Consider the following 22091-nt stretch of genomic DNA (forward strand, 5'->3'; position numbering starts at 1 on the left):
TGTCAGCTAAGACAAAAAGCTGGATGATGTTTTAATCTGAGACCCAACAGCAGGTGGCAGCACTTTGTGGCTTTTAGACGGACGATGAGTTCATGACTTATTTCTTCTTATTAAAGCATCCAGCTATCTGTCAGTCAGTCAGTCAGCAGAGATCGAATCCCTGGGCTGGAATTATGCGCAGAGAAAATCAGAGCTTGTTGGATCACTGAAGGGAACAAGATCATTTGCCACCAGTGGTGTTTTTTCTAACAGAGCACAGACCGCACTATCTTCTGACCTGACCTGAAGCTGTGCAGCATTTCAGTAAAGCTCTGAAAATATCATCTCATCACCAGGAATGAGTACTCTGCCTGCCTGATGTGCGTCACCCTGTTGTTATCTCGCTAACCACAGGTGTCTTCAGAGTGAGCTGTGTCTGTGTCACTGAGCGAGCCGTTGTTTACAGACGACTGGGCACACCACAGGTTTTACAGATGAAGTTCAGTTAACTCATCATAATGAGTACTACTCATGATATGTAATGTCTGCTGTGTCTTTCTTTTCGTTTGAAAAAATAACCCTGAACATGCCAATAGTTAGATAATCTCAGGTTTGACTTGGGAGTTCAGTTTTTAGCAGATTGGACGTGTGGAATCAGCATATCTCAGCTGCTACTTCTTCAGCTTTGACCACTCTTTTTTACATCTGTCTGTAGTGAGTCCCTGTATGGTGGAAAGTAACTAAGTAGATAAAGTACAAGTACTATACTTAAGTACAGTTTTGAGGTACTTGAATAACTCCATTTCCTGATTCATTCTACTTATGCTTCACTACATTTCCGAGGGAAATATCATACTTTTTACTCCACTACATTTATTTGACAGCTATAATTACTAGTTAATTTTCACATCATTTTAATACAATAATGTAATGCTAAAGAGCTCCCAACCTTTTTAGCTGGTGTCACTGTATAAAAAACAGCATATAGTTAAAGCCCCTATATTACATTGATGTCTATGAGTTGTTAGCAGCTCCAAAAAAAGACACTTTTCATATTTTAAATAACTGTTTAAGGCCCAAAGACAAATTTATTCTGATATGTCAAAAATCCCCATTAATCTTCTCATGACCCCTCAGATTTATCTTGTGAACCATGAGGAGGGCCGACCCCTAGGTTAAGAACCACAGGGCTAAACCATTTAACCATACATGTACATGACATAGCTCTGACTATTTACATCTCACTAACTAATACTGCCATATAAAATCATTTACTCTTGATACTTGGTGTCATCAAAACCTGTGTACAGTGTAGTTTTATGTATACATAAGTTAAACCTAATCAAGAACTGCTTCATAGTCTGAGGTGTATCTCTTTTTTCTTTACAAAGAAAATGTGATGCTCAAGGCCTTGAACAGATGGATCTTGGTTTCATTTTTCCAAACAGAAATAGGTTTGTTCAGCCCATCATCAGAAGAGTAAACATCCTTCTACAGGAAAATGATCACACAAAAAGGTTAAAGCAATATCAAAGTTTTATTCTTAAAATGTAGTATAGAGAGGAACAGTAGTACAATTCAGAGAGAAAAGAGGAGAATGTAGTTCCATCTTTGAAAACCTTTGATAAAAACGTAAAAAGAGTAACCTGAATTTGCTTTGTGTTCGGAGGGCACTGAGGCGCGGCCCGAGTTTTGCATCACTGTTAAAGTTCGAGAAATTGAAAAATACAACCTTCTGCAACAGCGTAAAAAAATACAGCTGGGGAAAAAAAACCTCTGCTTTACATCTGTAGTGTTTTTGCTTCGTTTTTCGTGTTTTTTTTTTTCTTTTGTCCATATAACAAATACAGCATAAAATCTAAAATGATACATCATAGTTTTTGAGTTTCATTCATTACAGTAAAATCAGTAGGATGGTAAATAGTATCAAAAGAACAAACAAGACAACAGGATGGTGTGATGAACAAGCACACAATGTGAACAGAGAGAGAGCAAGAAAGCGGAAGGTTAAAGTTCACGGAAATAAACCACCACATCAGGCGGTTTGTAGCTGACTGTCAATGTGTTCCATTAAGTAAATCCACTATTTAAATAATATATTCTTCATATATATATATTTATATATATATTTATCTCATATATTCTCCACATATATATATATATATCCGTAATACAACCCCTCCCACAGTGATTTGAAGGTAAAAGTGACACCAAGAGGATGAATATCTCTGACTTAAAATATATCTTCTTCCACTGAGAGTAAAGGGAAGTTACACATCGTCTGTATCATTAGCACTTCAGTACATGCTGTATACTCCACTGCATATGAACAGATACTGCTGTTCCAAGATTTTAACCCGCAAACAATCCGTGTTTCTTTAGAAAATATGTGCTTAATGAAAAAACTAAAAGAGAAAGGAAACATCTGTGGAAAGGAAAATTAAACAAAATATGTATCTAGGGTAAAGTGAATGATTCTGTAGCATAAAAACATTTAAAAATCTCAACAATTACAGACACGAGCAAGGATTTTCTACACTAAGCAAGTTTTCACCTGGCTTTTCTCATACATTATATTTCAACAATAATTAAAAACAACAATTTTGGTTGGACAAATAGAAATTAACAGTCTTGATTGCATTTTGGAGTCAATATATAATATTAAATAACAAAACAAAAATGTCTAAAAAAGTTGCGCATTGGAAGAAAGACACAACAGTTTTTATATAGTTCCATTCAGACCCGCTTTTGGGGAAGCAAGAAAAACAAACAAAAAGAAAATTATTTTCATGAACGCAAAAGTAAGTGCATGTCTATGAGGCGCCATAGAGCTTCACTTTTTGTGGAACAAAGTGTTTTTCTACCTGGCAGACCTAAAAAAAATAAAAACAAACTTACATCAAATTAAACAGATGACATTTTGTATACCTTTTACACATGAAAAATGGAGTTCTTTCAGAGTTAAAACATCACACATCATGATTTTCTGCACACTTCTCCCTCACAACCAACGTTCAAGTGATTCAAAATATATATATATACTGTATTTACTATATAACTCAGTACCAAATATAAACAAACGTATAAAGGTATTGATGTCCACTTAGGTCCTCAAAACGTCAATTACAAGTACTGCCGGTAGTTCTACAAAAATGGTATGTGTGTATGTGTGTGTGTGCATTAAATAAAATAAAAAGCTTAAAAACAATGGCAAAGCATACCTGATAGTCGCCGTAGCACAACAGTGTTCTATAGTTTAAGCTGATTACATATGTATAACTGAGTCAGTTTAAGCTTTATGATTATAAACATCATATATAGCCTGTAGGTCCAGTATTCTGCAACAAGCATTACAGCACCAAACTTTTCGTCATTTGGCAAAATTCAAGCTTTAAGTGAAAGTCAGATGCTTTTCTTTAATAGTAATAAAGTGTTACTGTGACGCCGTGATTTGTATAAAGCTAGCAATAACATTTCCCCTTGTACTTTCGCTTTTTTTTTTTTTTAAATTCATCTTTTTTCCCCCTTAACAAAAAACCTCACGTTGTCTTTTTTCTTTTTTAAGCGTATTCAGTAGTTTTTGTTTCCTGCTAAATCTTGGTGTGCGGTCTGTTTGGCATAATATCACAACCCTCTTAAATTAATCATAAATATGGCTGTGATACATTAGAGTCACAAAACAGATTTTTTGGTTCCAAGATTAGTGCAGGGAAAGAAAAAAAAGAAAAGAATAATATAATATTTAGCGCATCTAAACAAGATCTACAGAGCAAGTTAAAAATCTTCCTGTCGGCAATAACGCTCTTCTTCTGTGTACTTCTACAAGCATCAAGCAATATTCTCTCAGATTGCGCACAAGCAACAGCCATTACTGCGCCCGCTGCAGACAAAAACAACAGAAATAAAAATTATAGCATCTGATAAGACCATAATAACCTCTCTTCATAAATTAAATAATTAACATTTCTTTTTTTTTTTTTTTTAGATGATTGGCCTACCCCAACTCAAAAACTACATCATCACCCTGCCCAACTCTCCCCCGAAAAACAGGAAATAAAAATACATCACCAAAAACCTGATTTATCATATTATTCGTCGTTAGAATCTTTCTCTTGTGGGCTTGGGGCCCAGAGTTGGACACATTTTAACAATAATAAAATCTGTACATCTTCTAGAGTTCCCACTCTACCAAAGCTTTTTCTTTTTTTTAAATCCATCTCTTTGTCATATACTTGCACAATTAAGTAACCTCAAGGTTTGATAGCACTTTGGAGTTGATTGTTTACCAGCTAGTTTTTGTATACATATATATTAAACATCAACTTTTATTTTGTTTCTCAAGCTTGTTAAAATTAGTCCTTTTCCGGGGCAGCACCAGTGTTGCCCTCACCCCAATTTGATTGGTCGTTGTCGGTAGGCTCCTCCCCCTCCAGGTCCTCCCCTTCCTCGCCTTCGAAGTCTTCGTCACGAGGAAACTCCATGCCCTCCAGGCCCTCCTGAGTGGCCTGATGCGAGTCGGCGCAGTCTGCACATACACCGTAGCGTCGCGAACCGTGGCGGATACCAACGCTGGCTGCAAGCATGAAGATCTTCTTGCACACCATGCACTTGTACTTTTTGTCCTTCTTGTGCACCTGTAAGAGGAATGGGGGGAGAGAGAAGGAGGGGGTCGAGGAGATGGAGTGAGCCAGGTTGGATGTCATTTGAGGTTTGGATTCACTGGCCATTTGTCAATATGACATTTACAGGAATATTTTTTGGGAGCTAGGCTAACCGGCTGCTAGCGGTAGCTTCATATTTACTGTAAATATTTACTACGGTATAAATCTTCTCATCTAAATCTCAGCAAGAAAGAAAATGACTCCATTTCCCAAAATGTCAATCTATTCATTTAAATAATAATGAAGAACAAATGCAGTTCTGTCTTTTTTCTACGATGGGAACTTGGGTATAAAAGAAAAAGCTTTTGTTCCATTAAGCTAAATCTAACAGTCGAAGAGTTTACTTCAGCTCATTAAAACCATTTAGATTACATTAATATTTAGTTTGTTCTTTCAAAATGTGCTGTTAGTACAATGATTTACTAAGCCTTCTTATTTTTAAACAAGTAATGTGGGACAGTCTCACAAATCCTGTCGTTTTGTACCACTTTGTGAGAGACCCTAAGATACTCCATGCATTAGAATGAGATAATACAATGCCAGAAACTTCTAGTTTTAAAAATATAATTTTACATTCACTGCCTTGAGCAAAATCAACCAGACAAACAACAAGGACGTGAAGAGTAATGATGTGGGAGCGGCCAGAACACTGTAGTACTGGATAGAAGATGGTGGAGACACATTACATGGTGTTACAAGAGAGGAAGAGATAATACTGTGGGTGTACATGTGCAGACTCACCAGGGAATGTCTCTTTACGTGCTCGCGGCGGGTGAACAGCTTTCCACAGATGTCGCAGCTGAAGGAGCGCACGCCCGAGTGGATGATCAGGTGCCTCTTGAGCGTGCGCCGGTGCTTGGCGATGTAGTTGCAGTGGGGGCACTTGAGCTTATTGAGGGCTAGGTGTGAGGATTCGCCTGGGCAGAGACAGAGAGTAACACAAATATGGAGATGCAGCCAAAGGTCAGCAAGAGGCTATGGTTTGTTTTTTCGCTGAAGTTTTAATTTGACTGGACTTACTGATGAACTTGAGATGGAACAAGGCAATTATCTTAAAAGCTACATTTACATCTATAGATCCTCTGATGAGAGAGGGGTGTGTCAGGAACCAATATCCTGTTTATCAAATCACTGAGTTACGATGCGGTCACCATTATAGAAAATACAATCCTCCAACTTTTATGTATCACAGAAAGCTCATTTAATCGAAGCTATAGAAGTTTGTTAAACTGCAGAAATGCAACCGATTACAGCAGTGGTCCCCAAACTAAGGCCCGCGGGCCGGATACGGCCCGCCCCCACATTTGGCCCAGCCCCCTGAACTATTATTATTTATTTCATTAATAGTGTTATTATTTATTTCCTGACTTTTTTTCCTGTGAAGAACCCGGAAAGGGTTATTTGGTTATGTGTGGCTTTCTGGAAAACAATACATTTTTACGTTTAGGCACCCCTGCGATTGTCACACTTTTTCTGTTACAAACTGAACCCGGCCCCCCATCAGCGAAGGGAAAAGTTATGTGGCCCTCACAGGAAAAAGTTTGGGGACCCCTGGATTACAGTGTCAGTCATGTAATCTTCACAATCCTGCTCCATCACTGTTGCTAAGTAACTGGTGCTTGTCTGCAGCTCAATTTAAATGATGTTGGAGGTCTCACCATGGCAATGTTAGAAAGGATACAGAGTCATATTAGCAGTGAATTTAAAGCAGCAACATGGATTTGTCGTACTACATGAACATAATAATGCACATAATGTTTGGAGTAAGATCATCATTTGCAATGTAATGGTTGAGATCCCAACTGGAATTATGTCTATTGCAATTTAAGAGAGTTACAACTAGTAATCTAATGACTCAGTTCCATAGGCCCTGTTCAGACCTGGCATTAACATCCATCTCGGCTGATCCGATCCCAAGTGGACAGCTCTAAGTGCAGGTGGGAACGAACCCCAGTCGCATTGAGGACATATTTGAGATCCGATCACTCAGACCACATTCTGCGGAGGTTTGGGCCACATGGCCACATCCTTTTAGCAGTGTGAACACAAATGTGTCCTGGGCCACATTGTAGGACCGCCTACTCAAATGACATCCTCTGCCACAGTCTAATTAGTCCTGTCACAGTTTCATAATGAACCGAAAATATTTTACTATTTCAAACGGCTAAATCCTTATTTCATTTCAGAGCTGTGCACAGTGCAATGATTTGCTCAACCCCTCTGTACAACTGGAGGCAATGGTATAAATGCGTTTTTTTTATTTCAGTGTGTAAAAGAAAGAAATCAAGATGTCCTCACACAAGCATTTTCTTCATTATCCCTCTTGGGAAATGCTAACAAGCAACAGAGGACAGCTGGGCTTAAAAATAAATAAGCAATCTATTGATTTTGAAAAGGCTCCAAACAGAGTGCTAGTCTTCACTGTTGAGAGAGTGGGGTAACAGGGCCTGCCTTTTGTTTGAGCCATGGAGCACACAACAGAGGCGTTGTCAGGGTAGGTTGCTAGGGGGAGGAGGGAAGAGGGTTGATGAGAAGCAGGTCACCTGTGTATTCACTCTGCGTGCGGGCGTGTGTGTGTGTGTGTATGTTATACACAGCAGAGGAGCACCATGTGTGGTTTTGAGCTTTCACTGTCACCTATATATATACATGCAGAGCAGACAATAAATATAGTCTTGAACAGGTACAACTGAACTGAAACTAAATCATATAAAATATAGGCATCTCGTTGTCCTCACAATGGCTGGCTGGCATATACAGCAGGTGTAGCACTCTCCATCTATCCACTCATTTTCTGTACCCACTTTATCCTGTCCATGGTGCTTTTAGGAACTAATTTAATTTTGGATAATTACATTATCATTAAATTAACTATGCTATCAGTTGTAGTGAACCTTTTGTCTACAGGAAGTGAAATTCAGCAGGCTCTGGACAGATTACAACTCAGTTGTGCTCCTGCACACAGCTGATGAAGTGGGACAATAAACTTTTTTCATGTCCGTCCTGCAAAAGGGAGAGCTACTATTATAAATACTGTACCTGCAAAACATAAGTCTAACAGTGTGTCCCAATTCTATACTACATACTCAATGTATAAAGTATGTACTATATATAGTACTAATTGTTTTGGTACACAGATTTTGCAATAACACATAGATACTTAACATTTTATACTAACAGGAGGTGCCAACTAAACATTACAGAGATCTAAAATGTTTTTAATAGTTATTTTTTGTTTCCTGTTGTGTTTACGCAGCTGTTTTTCCACCATCCACAATTAGTTTTTAAATTTTTTTCCAGCTGTGAGCAGTTACTTTGTGTAAAAGGCTCATGCAGATCAAGTACACATTTAAAACACTGGTTGAACATGAGTCCTTCATTAGAAATGGAGTGCTCTCTTATTAAAAAGGAAGCCTGCTGAATGGACTGCCCACACTCAATTTGAAAAGACGCATTTTAATTTTTTAAATTTCACTGAATTAGCCTGTGCTGGGTTTTTTTGTGGTAGTCTAGAGAGTACGGCGTCTTACCATTCTCCCAGGACTCCCCTTGCTGTAAGTCTTGGATGATGCTATACTGGATCTGATTGGCCAGCTCTGGGAAAGGGGAAGGGGGCAAGAGAAATGAGAGGGAGAAAGAGAGATGAGAGGTGGTTGAGAGTCTGGGGGTTGCACACCTAACAACGCCTTGTGTACACAACTAAACCCCCCTCCCACATGAAACAATAGAAGTTTCAGTTAACAACACAGGCAAAGGCAAACACACACACACACACAGGTCCATACTATATGTAAAGCAGTGTGATCCTCAGGCCAGAGCAACAACCCAACGGTGTAACTAGGGCTCCAGCAGGGAGGGAGGGGTTAATTAGAGAATGACAGAGTCGAGCCCTCACACCAGCTCAGCTTACACTCAGCTTTTGTATGTGAGCACCTGTGTTTGCGTGCATGCGTGTCCGGTTCTTCCAGCATCAGCGCTTAGAGTCCATTAAAGACACGCCCCTGTGAGTGTGTGTGTCTATTCTCCCTGGGTCAATATTTGGAATAGTGAGGACAGCCCCAGTGCATTAGAGTGGATTAGGGAGAGAGGGGACTGCCCCTGGCAGCTTTGCACCTCTCAGGGATGGGGGGTGGGGTGGGGTGGGGTTGGAGGCTGGGTTTTAATGTGCATGGGTGTGTGTTTGCATGCACGCTTTAACAGAGACTGGTGTGTATGCAAATGCATTTCACCTGCTCTGTGTGCAGCACCCACCCTTTAAACAATCCAACAGTGTTGTTTGGAGAAGACTCAAGAATTTATGGGCCATGAGTGAGTGTTGGTTGTGGGCTCAGTGTGGTAAGAGGAGACAGCAATGGCAAAGTACTTGGAGAGTTGAAACCACCCTTCACTTTCAACTATTTTAAATTTTCCACAACACTAGCTTTCCTGTGACTCTGTAAAATGTTTATCTCTGCAGTTTTTTGTTTTTTTTTAGTAAATCATTATCAGTAGTTTTTCCATTTTAAAATTAGATAGCCACCCCTTGGGAAAAGAAAAAAGATGATGATGAGATGATTAGCCGTTTTAAGATTTCATATCATTAGAGCTAATGTGGTGCAGCTTTTTTAGCGCTGAAACATTTAATTGATTAATTGAATATTCAAGCAACAAAATAAATCTGCACTACAATAATAACTTTTTTCCACCAAAATGCCATATATTTCATGGTTGCATGTTTTATATTTTGTAAACTGAATATCTATTGGATTTGGGCTGGTGGTTGAACGAAACCAGACATATGAAAACATCACCTTGGACTGCGGGAAATTGTGACAGGCTGTTTTCTGGCATTTTAAAAGACTAGATTAATAATCTATAATCAGCAGATGAATCAATAAAGATGATAATTGTTAGTTTAAAAACAAGCGCATATTATGAAAGTGATAAAGCAACAGGAAGAGCAGCACCAATGGAGCATGACCAGACAGATCAAACTGAGGCAAAATGAAAGCCAAATGTGACATCAGTGTGGGAAACTGGGACAGCCCGTATTGGTGGATAACTGTTCATAGGCTCAAAGTGAAATATGCAAGCAAATGAAAACTAATGGTGCAAGAGGGTTGTCCATTTTAAAGCCCATCTCATATCCAAAAGATGAGTTTTTGGTGCCAAGTAATGGCCATGAGCAAATTGGTAAATCCTTCCTAGTCTCCTGTGCATCACTTTATATATTAACAACTTAACAGGATAATCTAATAACCCCCAGACAGACATACACATTATCATTTTTGCTTTGTAAAGCATAACTAAAATTTTGCCATCATGTGATGCACACATTCAGAGTGAGCCAAAACAAATGAGCATTGTATGTAATATAAGACTGATGAAGCCTGGACAGCAGGGAGAGATTGTGGGAAATACCAACACAAACTGAAACCTTTGAAAAAATGACTTTCCGTCCATAAATGTTACTGGACCATCTTTTCATGTACATGGCATTAATATGGCTTTTACATGCTCTGACTATACACATGCAACAGAGCAACAAACTATCGTTCTCTCTGCCTGTCTCCCCATGTAACAATAGATAGACAAAGTAAATCTTGTCAGTGATCTCAAATAATATATTAGTATTAATGCAACAAAACCCCTGCCATTTCTGAGCTTCATCTTCAGAAAGCACTATGGGGAACAATTCCCCCTAAAAGGAACTGAGAAAATGTTAGGAAGGCACTCATCTTACAATGGGAACTGAAAACACTGTATACAGTATGACATTGCTGATAATCTGTCCAGAGACGAAACTTTTACATTTAATTTATAAATAGGCCATTTGTTTATTTCTACTAGAAAGAAATGGGTAGAAGGTCATCCTTTCGCCCCGACATCAAAGAGCGTCAGGATAATTTGTTGCACGTTTCAGCCTCAAATTCTCTGGACACCACCTCTCCCACATGTTAGACAATAGAGCCTCCATCAGTTACAGACTTGCAGTGTTTCTGAATACAGCAATAAGCGATTGACTGTCAAGACTGGGAGAAAGTTATTCTAGGTGAGCCTGTCTACATATAAATCTTTATAACTTTAAGCCCTTTCAGAGACTTAATATTCACAAATCTATATTTAAACTGTTGCTATATACTGTATGAATGAATTGTATTGTTTAGGGTAAATGGACTTTTGTTATAATTTAAGGGTAAACAGCTGCTTTGAAACCTTTTACTGTGACTAACAACCTACTCAACGTCTCAAACATATCTTTATTTGGAAAGGTGGTAGAGATGTAGAGCTAAACAACAGACACATGAAAAGAAGGTTGGAGAGTTAGCACACATGCAGACAAACTCTTTAAGTGAGTGCCTCTTCAGGCTATTACAACACCCAGAATCACTTCGTGCACACATTAAAAAGAGCCCTAGGAGGAGCTGGAGGCACTAAGAGCATTCAAGCGCATTTAGGGAGGCCTGGGGGAAGAAATGTTTCCCCTGCTTTCCTCATTATCCTGCATTAGGGAGGGCTTCTGTCTCACACACACACACACACACACACACATACAAAATGTAGTTCTCTCTCTTTTTCTACATACACCACCCCCAATCCATACCACTCCACTTAATATGTCATATCATTATGGTTACATGGAGTGCCATGCTTAATGGGGCCAACAGAAGGAAAAGGCTGGAGCTGAGAGAAGAGATTACTAAAAGCGGTGCACTGTATGTGGTTAGGATGGATAGAGCAATGGATAGATTAAGAGATAGAAAGAGTAAGGTATCAAACAGTAAACAGACAGAGAGAGGGAGCGGAAAGGAGAGCAAAAGTTTTATCAAGTAAGAATGAGTGAAAGCCACTTAAAAAGCCTGAAGGGATTTTTTGCCAACCATATAGTGTTGGTTTAAAGTTAATGAGGGATAGGACAAATTATACTTTCAACTCTCTCTCCAACACTCTTTTAATATATTATAGTATTTTACAATTTTCTACTGTAGAACGTGAAATGCCAATCTGAATCAATCATGTTTCATCTTTTCTTTAGAGCAAGTTTCAGCAGCGACGTGGCAATACATCTCTGTGCTGAGCACGACAGGTGGGCGTAACTTTCGAAAGCCCCCTACTCTGGAGTGATTAGTGGAGCGCTCAGCTGGGAGTGAGTTACTTGTTGGCTATGTGAGGCAGGTTAAAAGCTTGATAAACAAATATCCCTGCTGTTAGGTGCAACAGCAGGGTGTTAATTGAAAGCTTAAAATCCATACTTTTTGTGTTGTGATCAATAATTTTTGTGAAAGCCAGTGATCATGCCAGCTTTTCCCACATCATGCAGCCGCCGCTGAGCTTCTATGCACTGAATTGCATCGGAAGATCATGGCTGGGACATTGTTGATAAAGCGGTGACAGATCATTCATATAAATGAGGCAATGCTGCTCCCAAGTAACAACAGTGAGTTTCAGTACTAGATTAAAATGATGCAAAATTTTAGAAGCTAAAAGACTGCAAGCAATCACATGCGCTGCGTGGAGGCAATATTTCAAACTTATAGAATTTTATTTATCTATCTTATCTATACTAATACATATTTCTTGGGGTATCAAATATGAAACTTGGGGGAGATACGCATTCAATTTTGTACAGAATACTAATACTTGTATTTGATGTAATGGTGCAGACTGTGTGAGCATCATTTTGTTCAGTAGTAGTTCAGTAGTTTAATGATTCAGAGGTTAAACTGATGCCAATGGGGAGTTAGTGGGGCATAAGGCAGACAGAGCTACTGATGCTCACTGACTGGTTATTGTGTCTCCAACTTGCAGTAGTTTTAGACCAGGTTTACAGACATAATCACAATGCATCTGTAAAGAAAAAGAGGTGAGCAGGGGAGACTAATATTGGTAAATTTCAACTTTTAAGCCACAGGACCACAAAAAGGGTTAGCCGATTGTTCATCATCACTGCCCTTCTCTTACAACATTTACGATTCCTTTAGCAGGAAGGTTTGTCAGGATTGTTTATCATAATACATTACTACCACCTCCTCTTTTAATGACGCTGCTCTTTGAACCTGGGCATGTTGTTGAGCATTATGTTTTATAGGCTACTTCAAAATGCAAAGCTGAATGTTGTACAATGTTTTAACAGAACTTTCCAACAGGAAAATATCTATTTCACATCATACATGTAAACATTCATGTGATCATATGTCACAATAATACTATATGTATCACTCTACCATAAAAAGGAGTCTCTACATTTCACTTTCTGAGAGTATTCAGTGTAAGTAATAAGAAATTTATGACTTAACAGTGAAGCTATACATATATTACGGTGGAAAGAACTGGGAGTGGTGTCTGTGTGAGGTGTGTTTAAGGTGCAAATGTGCATCTTACCTGCATTTTCAGAGAGGGAGGAGAAGTCCTCTCTGGGGTAGGAGGCTGAGGGCTGGATGAACATCCCCTCATCAAATCCTTCTTCAGGCTCTGGTGGGAAGTTGTAGACAAAACGCCGTGTTGTGGTCTGTTTTTTCCTCCGACCGCTTCCAGCCGCAGCATCCGGTGCCTCACGTTTTATTGCTGCGGGTGCTGCTGCAGCTCCACCTGTGGCAGGCTCGTTCCAGACGAAGACCTGCGCCTGGCCACTGGCTGCCCGTGTTTCATTGGTCTCTGCTGAATCAGAGGAGTTCTCGTTGTGGTGGGTCCAGCTACCAGAGGCTCCAGGGGTCACCAGGGCACAGCCCTCATTCCCGACCACTGTCACCTCTATATCGCTGGTCTCCTCCTTCACCCTGCCGCTTTCATCATCTTCTTCTTCCATTGCTTCTTTTCCTTGGTTGTTGCTGGCCTTGATCGACAGCTTTGACAGGATGCTTGTGGCCCAGAAGTTGCTTGGTTTCCGGTCCAGCCTTCTCTGTCCTTCTTTGGCCACCATCTGCCTCTTGTTGTAGTCCACCACCACTGAATCTGGAGCCTCCTGCTTGATGCTGATATTCAGTGCATCCTTTATAAAAGCCCTACACGACTGTACAACTTCTGTCATCTGGAGGTAACTAGCAACAGACATCACCTCAATGGCATTTTGGCTTGTAAGCAGTAGATTCCCGGAGTAGAGAAAGTCGAGGATAACTGAGAAGCCCTGCACAGCAGCAACATCCAGGTGCGTGACTGTGGCCTGGTCCTGGGCCTCACTCTTGGTCAGACAGTAGAGGGTTTTGAAGTAGCGGCTGCCCGCCACTAGGATGTTCTTGTGTGCGCGGAACACCTGGCCCGAGACGACTATGTTGACGTCACAGAGGATGCCACTTTTGCGTTGCTTGTCCAGCTCCTGGAGAAGCTGGTAACAGTAGGAATTCTCATTGGGCTTGTTGCGGTAATCTTCCTCTGAGCAGTTAGTGGAGGGGCTGGCGTTGTCAGAGGGCCTCATTGTCTCCTTTTGGTGAAAGAGAGGAAGAAATAAAAGTTATTGCAGGGTTTGTATGCTCAAACAGGTCATTTGCAAAAGCAAGCATAAATACACTTGTACACAATTATTTTCCTTTCCTGTAACTCTGTCTACACACACACACACACACACACACACACACACACACACGGGGTTCCCAGTGTAACACCAGCACACCTGCCCTAGGGGTGAAACAGGTTTGACAGGCTTCTGTTATGGGAAAGGTGGGAAAGAGGCAATGAAAGGTGCATTACTTTTAGGCTGGGTAGTTTTACATAGCCTTTTAATCAATTTGTTTTCTTTATCCCACACTACTAAAACACAAAAAAAGTATAGCGTTGGGCAAGATAACAGTTCAATAAAACCTGAGAGACTGTAATTTAACATGTAAAGGCATAGTATTTACCTTTTGTTGTTATACAGTAGGAGAAATCCACCCCATATATTGTACCATTACGAATACATTAGACTGCAGTGTTCACTGCTTTTCAAGAGTGTACAATTTCTCAAGGTGGCTCACCAATACATATATATTTTACTTTACGATTCCCTACATTTTCCAGAATGCATTTTGACAACCATAGAGAACGTGTCCAGACTTGTTGCATTCTGTAACTGCAGGCTGAGAGGGCACAGTGATAGTGGGGTAAAATTTTCATTGAATCGAATTCTTAAAAGACAACATATCCTGTGGCTGCGCTCCAACTGGTGGCGAAATTAGCATCACTACTTCCTTGATCAAGTATTACTTGTATGACTGCTGAAAAAACTCACAGAATGGTGAGCCCTGAAAGAAACCTTTGCCCACTGGGACTGCCATGAAACCCTTATACTTTTGGTTTTAGATGGATGAATATTTTATCCGATTCTATTTACGCTGCATCTATGACACATACATTTAAAACAACTCTCCATCACGTCAGGATTCCTCTCAGTAGCTATTTCTGTGTGTTGGAAAACATTTGAGACTTTTATTTCCTCTAAAAAGGAACAGTTATCATTTTGCCAGGAGAAAAATCTAACACTTAATTTGTACTATAGAGAACATCTTGGTTGAAGAATTCATGTAGACTAAGCTAGCTGGTTATTTTTTCATAATTAATCAACACACTCCAAATTTGGTGATTGGAAAGTTTTGCAAGATTCAAGATTTCTCACACATTTAGCTTCCATACAGTAATATTCTGCCTCTCTTTAACTTTGAAACTGAATGTAATACGGGCCATAATTCGGCCTGCAGGAGGACTGACAAGTGTCCAAAGCAGGACACAACCTGACTGTAGGCTGGGAGGGGAACTGGCAGAAGCACAGAACTACCCTGTAACAGCCCCACTCCCCCTCCCCTGCTCCCCCGTAACAGGGCACAGGGCCAGACTGGTACGGAGCAGAAGAGAGAGGAGTATACACACATGTGCATACATATGCTTACCAAATACACGGCATCACATATAACCCAAATAGTTTGGCTTGAGGCAATTGTATACATGCTCCGAGACAAAATACACAGCCCAATAAAAATCAAATATGCATGTCCACCCAGAATGAGTACAAGTCTATATTATAGTGTTTCCACAGAGCACACACATGCAGCAGCATACATCTCTAGCTCATTTTAGAATTGCACAGCAGATGTCCTAATCCAGAATAATTCACATCGCCCGAGCCCTGCATTTTTGCCCCCACTCACCACCATCTCTTATACACACACACACACACACACACAGCTGGGGTTTCAGCTCAAGTAATTCAGATTAAATCCATTTCTCTGAGGTCCCCACCCAGCCCCCACCCCTACTCCCTCCACACTGCAGCTCTTGTCCAGGGCAGCCTGGGCACACAGTATAGTATAGGGGGGCTTATCATCCTCTGCCACAGCTGGAGGGGGAGAGATGGGATGAAATGAAAAGGCAGAATGAGGGAGATGGAGAGGGCGAAAGTGGGTGTGCTTTTCAGGCTAGAAGAAATAAAAAGAGAGGATAGAAGAAGAGAAAATAATAAGAGACAAGAGCTAAAGTGAGGAGCTCTGATGGAGACAAAAAAGTAGAAATAGAGCTGATAAAAACTAAGTGAGAAGATGTGAAATAGCTGGAGCATAAAAGAGAAAAGCTTAATAAAACAGACAAAGAAAACAAGTGAGAGCATGAGGCAGAGATTGAGAGCGTGAGACCTTGAGCCTCGAGAAAAAAGGACAGAGGAGAAAATGTGGAGCAGAGTGGGACGAAAAGTGAGCGCAGTAGGGAGAGGGAGATGGGTCACCCCATTTTAGCCTTCACAATAGCCCATGTTCTGCCCGAGGCTCATTGTCCACTCACTGTGGGCCTTTGAGAAAGGGCTCAGCACTCACTCTCTTATTACACAGAAGCTCCCACTTGCAAACATAGAAAAGGAGCCATGGTGTATGTGGGTGAGGAGGAGAGGGAGAAAAAATTATTCCATGATATACACATCAAAGCCTCTGGAGGGGCATGGTCATCTTGTTGAGTACTTTGATGGAATACATTGGTGTGGTGTGGTGAAGAGCAGGAGGGCTATCACAACAAGACGAGTTAGATATGCTTTCAAGTTAGATTGCCAGTGGTCATGCACGGTTTCTGCTGCATTGTTTTTGTCTGCTACTCTCCTCTTTTTGATAAGTTTAAACCTAACAAGCTTTTAACTTGTATTGCTAATGGATGATGAATTATATGTAGCATCCTGCAACAAAAATACCTTCAAACTTACATTTACAGTCAGAAAACAGTGAGGGTTAAACAGAAAAAAGAAGCCAATGCATTGGAAATTCCATAAATAAACAAGCGTTCTCAGATTACTAGTGCCAGGGTTTTGTAGACCCCTTTTATCATTTCAACCAACCAACCTTCCCACCCCCAAAACCCCATGACTCCCCTAAGCTTTTATCTATTATACATAGCAAGGCAATGGGCCAGAGAGGTAAAACTTTGCCTGGCAGTTCTGATATGAATTCTGTGTGTGTGTGTGTGTGTGTGTGTGTGTGTGTGTGTGTGTGTGTGTGTGTGTGTGTGTGTGTGTGTAAGCACACTTATTGGAATCAGGCTAGGACAGCCTGGTACTGGATAAATTGCTCCATACTGGCCTCATCAGCAGCATCATCCTTTCTCCAGATGTGCCACGTGTGAACTGGGAGCTAAAGAAACCAGCAGACCAACCCTGCACAGCAGATGCTGGAGGCAAAACCAGCCTGAGCCAACAGAGAATGTGGGGACAATATCAACCTACCCCAGTCATGACGTGGCTAGGTTTTTTTTATTTGAGCGAGAGATGGTAGGTATGGAAGAATGAAAGGCAGTGAGAGAGTGAAAGAGAATCCAAGAGGGTGCTGGAGAAAAAGAATCCTTTGATCTAGGTCAAACATGGATGCTTCAAATCTTATGTGAATGTCCAATAAGAATTGATTTACAGGTGGATTAAGCAAACCAAGATGGTCATAAATTCAAGCTTACTGATGCACTGACTACACAGTCAAGATTTGCTGCAACTTGGAGAATAGAGTCCTTCAACAAAAATAAACCACAAACCCAAACAAACCACAAAGGCCCAAGGCCAGCAGATCCATGCCAAACACTCAGACACACCTCTAACAGATCATGTGATACAGCAGTGTCCCCATGCAACATAATGACCCACTGGAGCCAGTTTTTGTTTACTTTTTACACACACACACACACACACACACACACACACGTTTGCCTCCATCCCCTCTCTCATCTACACCCACCCACCTCAATCCAATCCCCTGGCCAGCCCAGCCCTGAGGCCAGCTCCACCGGTCCTTTCCTACCTCTCTATATCAACTGTATCCTTCCCTCAATCCCCCTCTCCTCACTCAACCCGTCTGTCCCTAGATGCTAGAACAATACCGCAGTGTGCATTTGGCCCAAGGTGTGGGAGGGCTGCACCGAGTGTCTCTCGGCCTCCTAACAATGCCTCAACAGAAGAGGCAAAGAGGGGGGGGGGGATGAGGGGAGGGTAGAGTCACTGATGGATTCAACGAGAAGAATTCTCCCTCTGGCTCCACCCCACCCCATTCCCTTGACCTGTGACCCCCAATAAACATCCCATCTATCTGGCAGACACCAGACCGCAATGGGTGGATCCCCTTCTCTACGCGGGGAGACTCACTCTTAACAATGAGTGTGGTGTTTGTCTCAACTAAAATGAGAGTGAAAATTACTTGTATAGGCCCCCCATATCTGAAATTCCGCCCTGGGGGTCAGTAAAGACTAGTGTTATCTTATCGTAGTGATGCAGGTAAAAAATTGTTTGGCTGTAAAAGTATGGAAAAGAATAGTTCCACACATATTATCTAACCTGACTACAACATCCTTCTCCTGTCCTGGTTGAACATAGGTCAGATATTGGTGAGCAGGTGCCTCTATTAAAGACAGGAATTTAATTTGTTGTTGATGTTCAAACAAAGCACAAAAAGACAGACAAGAGAACACGTGAGGGGGTGAGAGAGAAGGGAGTGTATGGAGAGGGTGGCCATGGAGAGCTGAAACTAACTTTATGCAATAATTATGCAATATACCTCTGTGTGTTACATTGTATAAGGAACTACAGCTGTAGTAGCCACAGTTGTGGCAATGAGTGTGGGTATAACAAGTTTGGTGGCCCCACATCATGCACATAGCTACTGTATGAAAATAGGCGTGGGAATGGACTACTTTTGTCTCATCACAACCTTTTACCAGTTTGTGAATATAAAACGAAAGAAATGTTGCTTGAGAATGAAACTGTCCCAGATATGTGATCTCATACCTGATTACAGAGAACCAATGGTATACTTCTGCCTCATCTTAACCTTTTACCAGTGAGCATAAGGAACAATCTGAGCACAAGACGGCATCTAGAGAATTAAGGACAACGGCCCCCTTCTCCAAGGAGACCCACATTTACCACAGCTGCCCTGGTGTGCTGGGGCTAATCGAGTTAGCTTTAACGAATGCAGCAGAGGCCTGACTAACGTCAGGAATGGGTGAATAGAACAAGACGCTGCCTCGTAACACCATAATTCCCCTTATCAGAATATAATAAACAGCAGAAAATAATTCAATACATATCAGGATTAAATCGTTTCCAGTAATGCAGCAGCGGTACTTTATCTCCCCAGCTCTATCCATTTTGAAATGGCCTGGATAACCTCTCAGTACAGTGTCTGGGGTCCTTGTTGCTAGGGAAAAACCACACCAAGCCCCTAATCCACTCCTACTGCTCTCCTTACCAATTAGAGATGTGTACAAGTTAGCGGATCACTTTAAGTCATTCTGATTAGTGATTGCGTGTACAAAGGAAGGAACTAAATGTAGTAGTGCAATCCTCTTCAGTCACAAATTAGAGTCAAATAGCATCCCGCACGTAATTCCCCTGACAGCTCAGACCATTGTCAGGATATGAAGCTGGATGTGGCAATGTACAAGGAACAGTAAGTAACAGTAAGTTTTTCCTAATATAATATTAATGGGAGAAATGTCCTTGCCTGATCATTCAGGCAAATTTGCACTTCCCATTTTTATGGGGTCACTGAAAGAGTACCATAGAAATGTTGCAGACACTGCAATAAAAATAATGAACCAATAAAAAGACCTCATGCACATCAATAAAGACAGCGATCACCAAATATAAAGGTGGCTTGGTTGTTTTCCAATTAAAAGCATTCAATATAATGCACTATATAACATATTGTCAACAACTTTACCTCAAGCTTAAACTAACCAGAAAGACTTTATATGCCAAGTAAATAAAGAGGAGTAATAAGGTTCCAGTCTTGTGTATACAGGATGGCGCCTTAATCATAAAATATGCCCCAAAGGTAGAACACTAGAGACCATTAATCCAGAAATATGTGGATGACAGGGTCAGGTGATGCCATGTCATTCTATTTACTGACATCAATTTCCCTCATTCAAGCCTTTTCAAGAGATTGCATATGGGCCAGGCAAGCTGTCAGGCTCTGGGCAACATGATTTACTCCTCCTCTTGTCCAGTCCTGCAAATGACACCATCTATGGATTTTGGGGGGTCATTCTAGCACAATGCCTCTAATTTAGCTCCCCAAAGGGAGGAGGAGGTGGTGGAGGAAGAAATGCGCCAGAGGTCACAGGACTGCGAGCCAGCAGAACTGCATGAGAGGCCAAAGGCGGGGGGTTGGGTAGGGGTGCGGTTCCCCAAAGGCTGCTAGGGTCGAGCCCTTGCCATTGTGTGACCTCTAGCAAGCTAGCAATCAAGACAGCTGCTGATGCAACAAAAGGGTTTGCTGTACAGTGTGCATCTAAAACAAAGAACTCTACAACACTACTATTGTCCATTACATGTTAATGACTTTTGAGGCAGCGGAAAATAATTAACACTTGTGACATGCAATTCATCGCCCAGCATGACGAACAGCCTCCGGTGTGACAGTAGCTAGCAGGTGTCACACTGGAGGAGGTTTGTGCGTCTAACTTGACACTTGATAGACGCTCACATTTTAGCCATTAACTGAATCAGAGAGATTTGTGTCACTCACACTGAGAAGTGGTTGGGTGCATTTTTGCCATTCACTAACTCTCTTAGTTGACGTTAGCCTCGCGAGGGACTTTCCAGTACCGTCACTAGCCATATAACTCCGGCTACAGGGAAAAGCTACAAGCGGCTAGTTAGCTAGGCTAGTTGTTAGCTCAGGTTAGCAGGCTGATGCTAGCTAATTAGCCAGGAGAAGGGATTGTGAAGCTTAGGTAATAGCCTATTATCGCCTTATTTGTGTTTTACAAGTTATACAAACTGCCTTTATAAGTGACAAACAAAACAGACAGTGACATATGTTTTGACAAATGTTTGGCAGCTATTTAATGCGACGCAGGTAAATAAGCGAAAGCGTCATGAACGTGAGCTAACGTTACCTGTTTGGTGGGGTCATTTCTCCCGTGCTCAGAAGACAGGTGATGTCTTAGCAGCAAGGCCCGTTTGTAGTTGCGACTGCCTTTGACAAGCTCGTCGCTGTTTTTAGTGGCAATGTTGTGACACCAAGAACAGGACATGAGTCCCGTCTCCTGGCAAAATTTGAGCCATGGAAATTCTTGTAACCACGAAGCATGGAATAGTGAGTGTTTCTGAAGCAACGTCTGCGGTCTCATCTCTACCCCTGATTTCCTGGATCCCGTCTCGCCTCCCGTCGCACCGCTCCCCGACTCCTGGCTGTCGGCGTTGGTGGGACCGTTCCCCGCTGTCAAGCTACTCCCCTCCCTGGACCCGTCCTCCCCTTCCACCGAACCGACACGATCGTCGCCGTCCCCGGCTGCCGAGCTGCCCCCTTCCGGGTCCTCTTCTTCCTCCGCCTCGGGTTCCGTGCTATCGCTGACAGACCCAGCGCCCTCTACTCTCTTTTGCGATGGTCCTTTCGCCCCCAGATCCCTGTCCTCCTCTTGATCCGGCCTGTTCCCGTTAAAATGTCGGTCTTGACAGGCCGGGGCCTCCCAGCTGTTACAGTTCCCCCCACCGATACCGCTGGAACCCGTTAACCCAGCTAATCCACCTCCTCGGAAAGCCAACGACCTGCGGTTTCTCTCACCGGACATTTTTCTTAATATATAATAGAATCTTCACTTTCTCAACAGTATTCCTCTCCGACAAAAATAATGTATTTGCAAACGATGTATTTTCCGAAAGAGATGGACCGTCGTCGTTTCTTTTCACCGCTTTGGCCCTCCCGGTGAGAGTATGTAGGTTATGCGGAAATAAATAAAGGTTTTAAACGCATAATGAATTTCAGGGTTCTCGCTGCGTCCGCGCAGGCCCCGCAGAGGTCGAATGGCAACGACTTTCTTCCCCACAATGCACCTCGATCAGAGAAAGGGGGGGTTGGAGAGGGAGGGGACGGCTTTAAAGGAAGATGGGGGTGCTGTTGATCAGCAAGGGGTCTTTTGTGTTTGAAGGCTGCACCCATTTTCCGCATGCTTTTGATCTTTTGGCTTTGCTTGTCTTCTCAGACCATAAATGCTAACTTGTGTGCCCCACTTAAGCCCCTCTTCTAAAAGCGGTTAACT

The 22091-nt window shown here is 41.7% G+C and overlaps 1 protein-coding gene across 2 annotated transcripts; it reads right to left on the reverse strand.

The window, feature by feature from the left end:
• Positions 1-1497: 1497 nt before the first annotated feature.
• On the reverse strand, positions 1498-21863 carry zbtb10 (zinc finger and BTB domain containing 10). 2 transcript variants are annotated; one of them, XM_023412264.2, is made up of 5 exons: positions 20949-21863; positions 13002-14037; positions 8171-8236; positions 5382-5557; positions 1498-4613 (listed from the first exon to the last, which is right to left on the reverse strand). In XM_023412264.2, the coding sequence occupies exons 1-5, from the start codon at positions 21621-21623 to the stop codon at positions 4332-4334; spliced, it is 2235 nt and encodes a 744-aa protein (XP_023268032.1). In that variant the 5' UTR covers positions 21624-21863; the 3' UTR covers positions 1498-4331. The 2 variants fall into 2 exon arrangements, with proteins under 2 accessions (XP_023268032.1, XP_023268033.1); XM_023412265.2 differs by lacking the exon at positions 8171-8236.
• Positions 21864-22091: the final 228 nt, after the last annotated feature.

Source organism: Seriola lalandi, unplaced genomic scaffold, assembly GCF_002814215.2.
Source record: "Seriola lalandi dorsalis isolate HSWRI2012SDOR001 ecotype SW California unplaced genomic scaffold, Sedor1 jcf7180002054476, whole genome shotgun sequence".
NCBI lineage: Eukaryota > Metazoa > Chordata > Actinopteri > Carangiformes > Carangidae > Seriola > Seriola lalandi.

What these genes read in the sequence shown, in the direction of transcription:
- zbtb10 (XM_023412264.2), bottom strand. Translation starts at nt 21,623, where the DNA reads ATGTCCGGTGAGAGAAACCGCAGGTCGTTGGCTTTCCGAGGAGGTGGA. An exon ending in GAAATGACCCCACCAAACAG is followed by an intron (nt 14,038 to 20,948) that starts GTAACGTTAGCT and finishes TTTCACCAAAAG; the next exon opens with GAGACAATGAGGCCCTCTGA. An exon ending in ACGTAAAGAGACATTCCCTG is followed by an intron (nt 4,614 to 5,381) that starts GTGAGTCTGCAC and finishes TTCCTCTTACAG; the next exon opens with GTGCACAAGAAGGACAAAAA.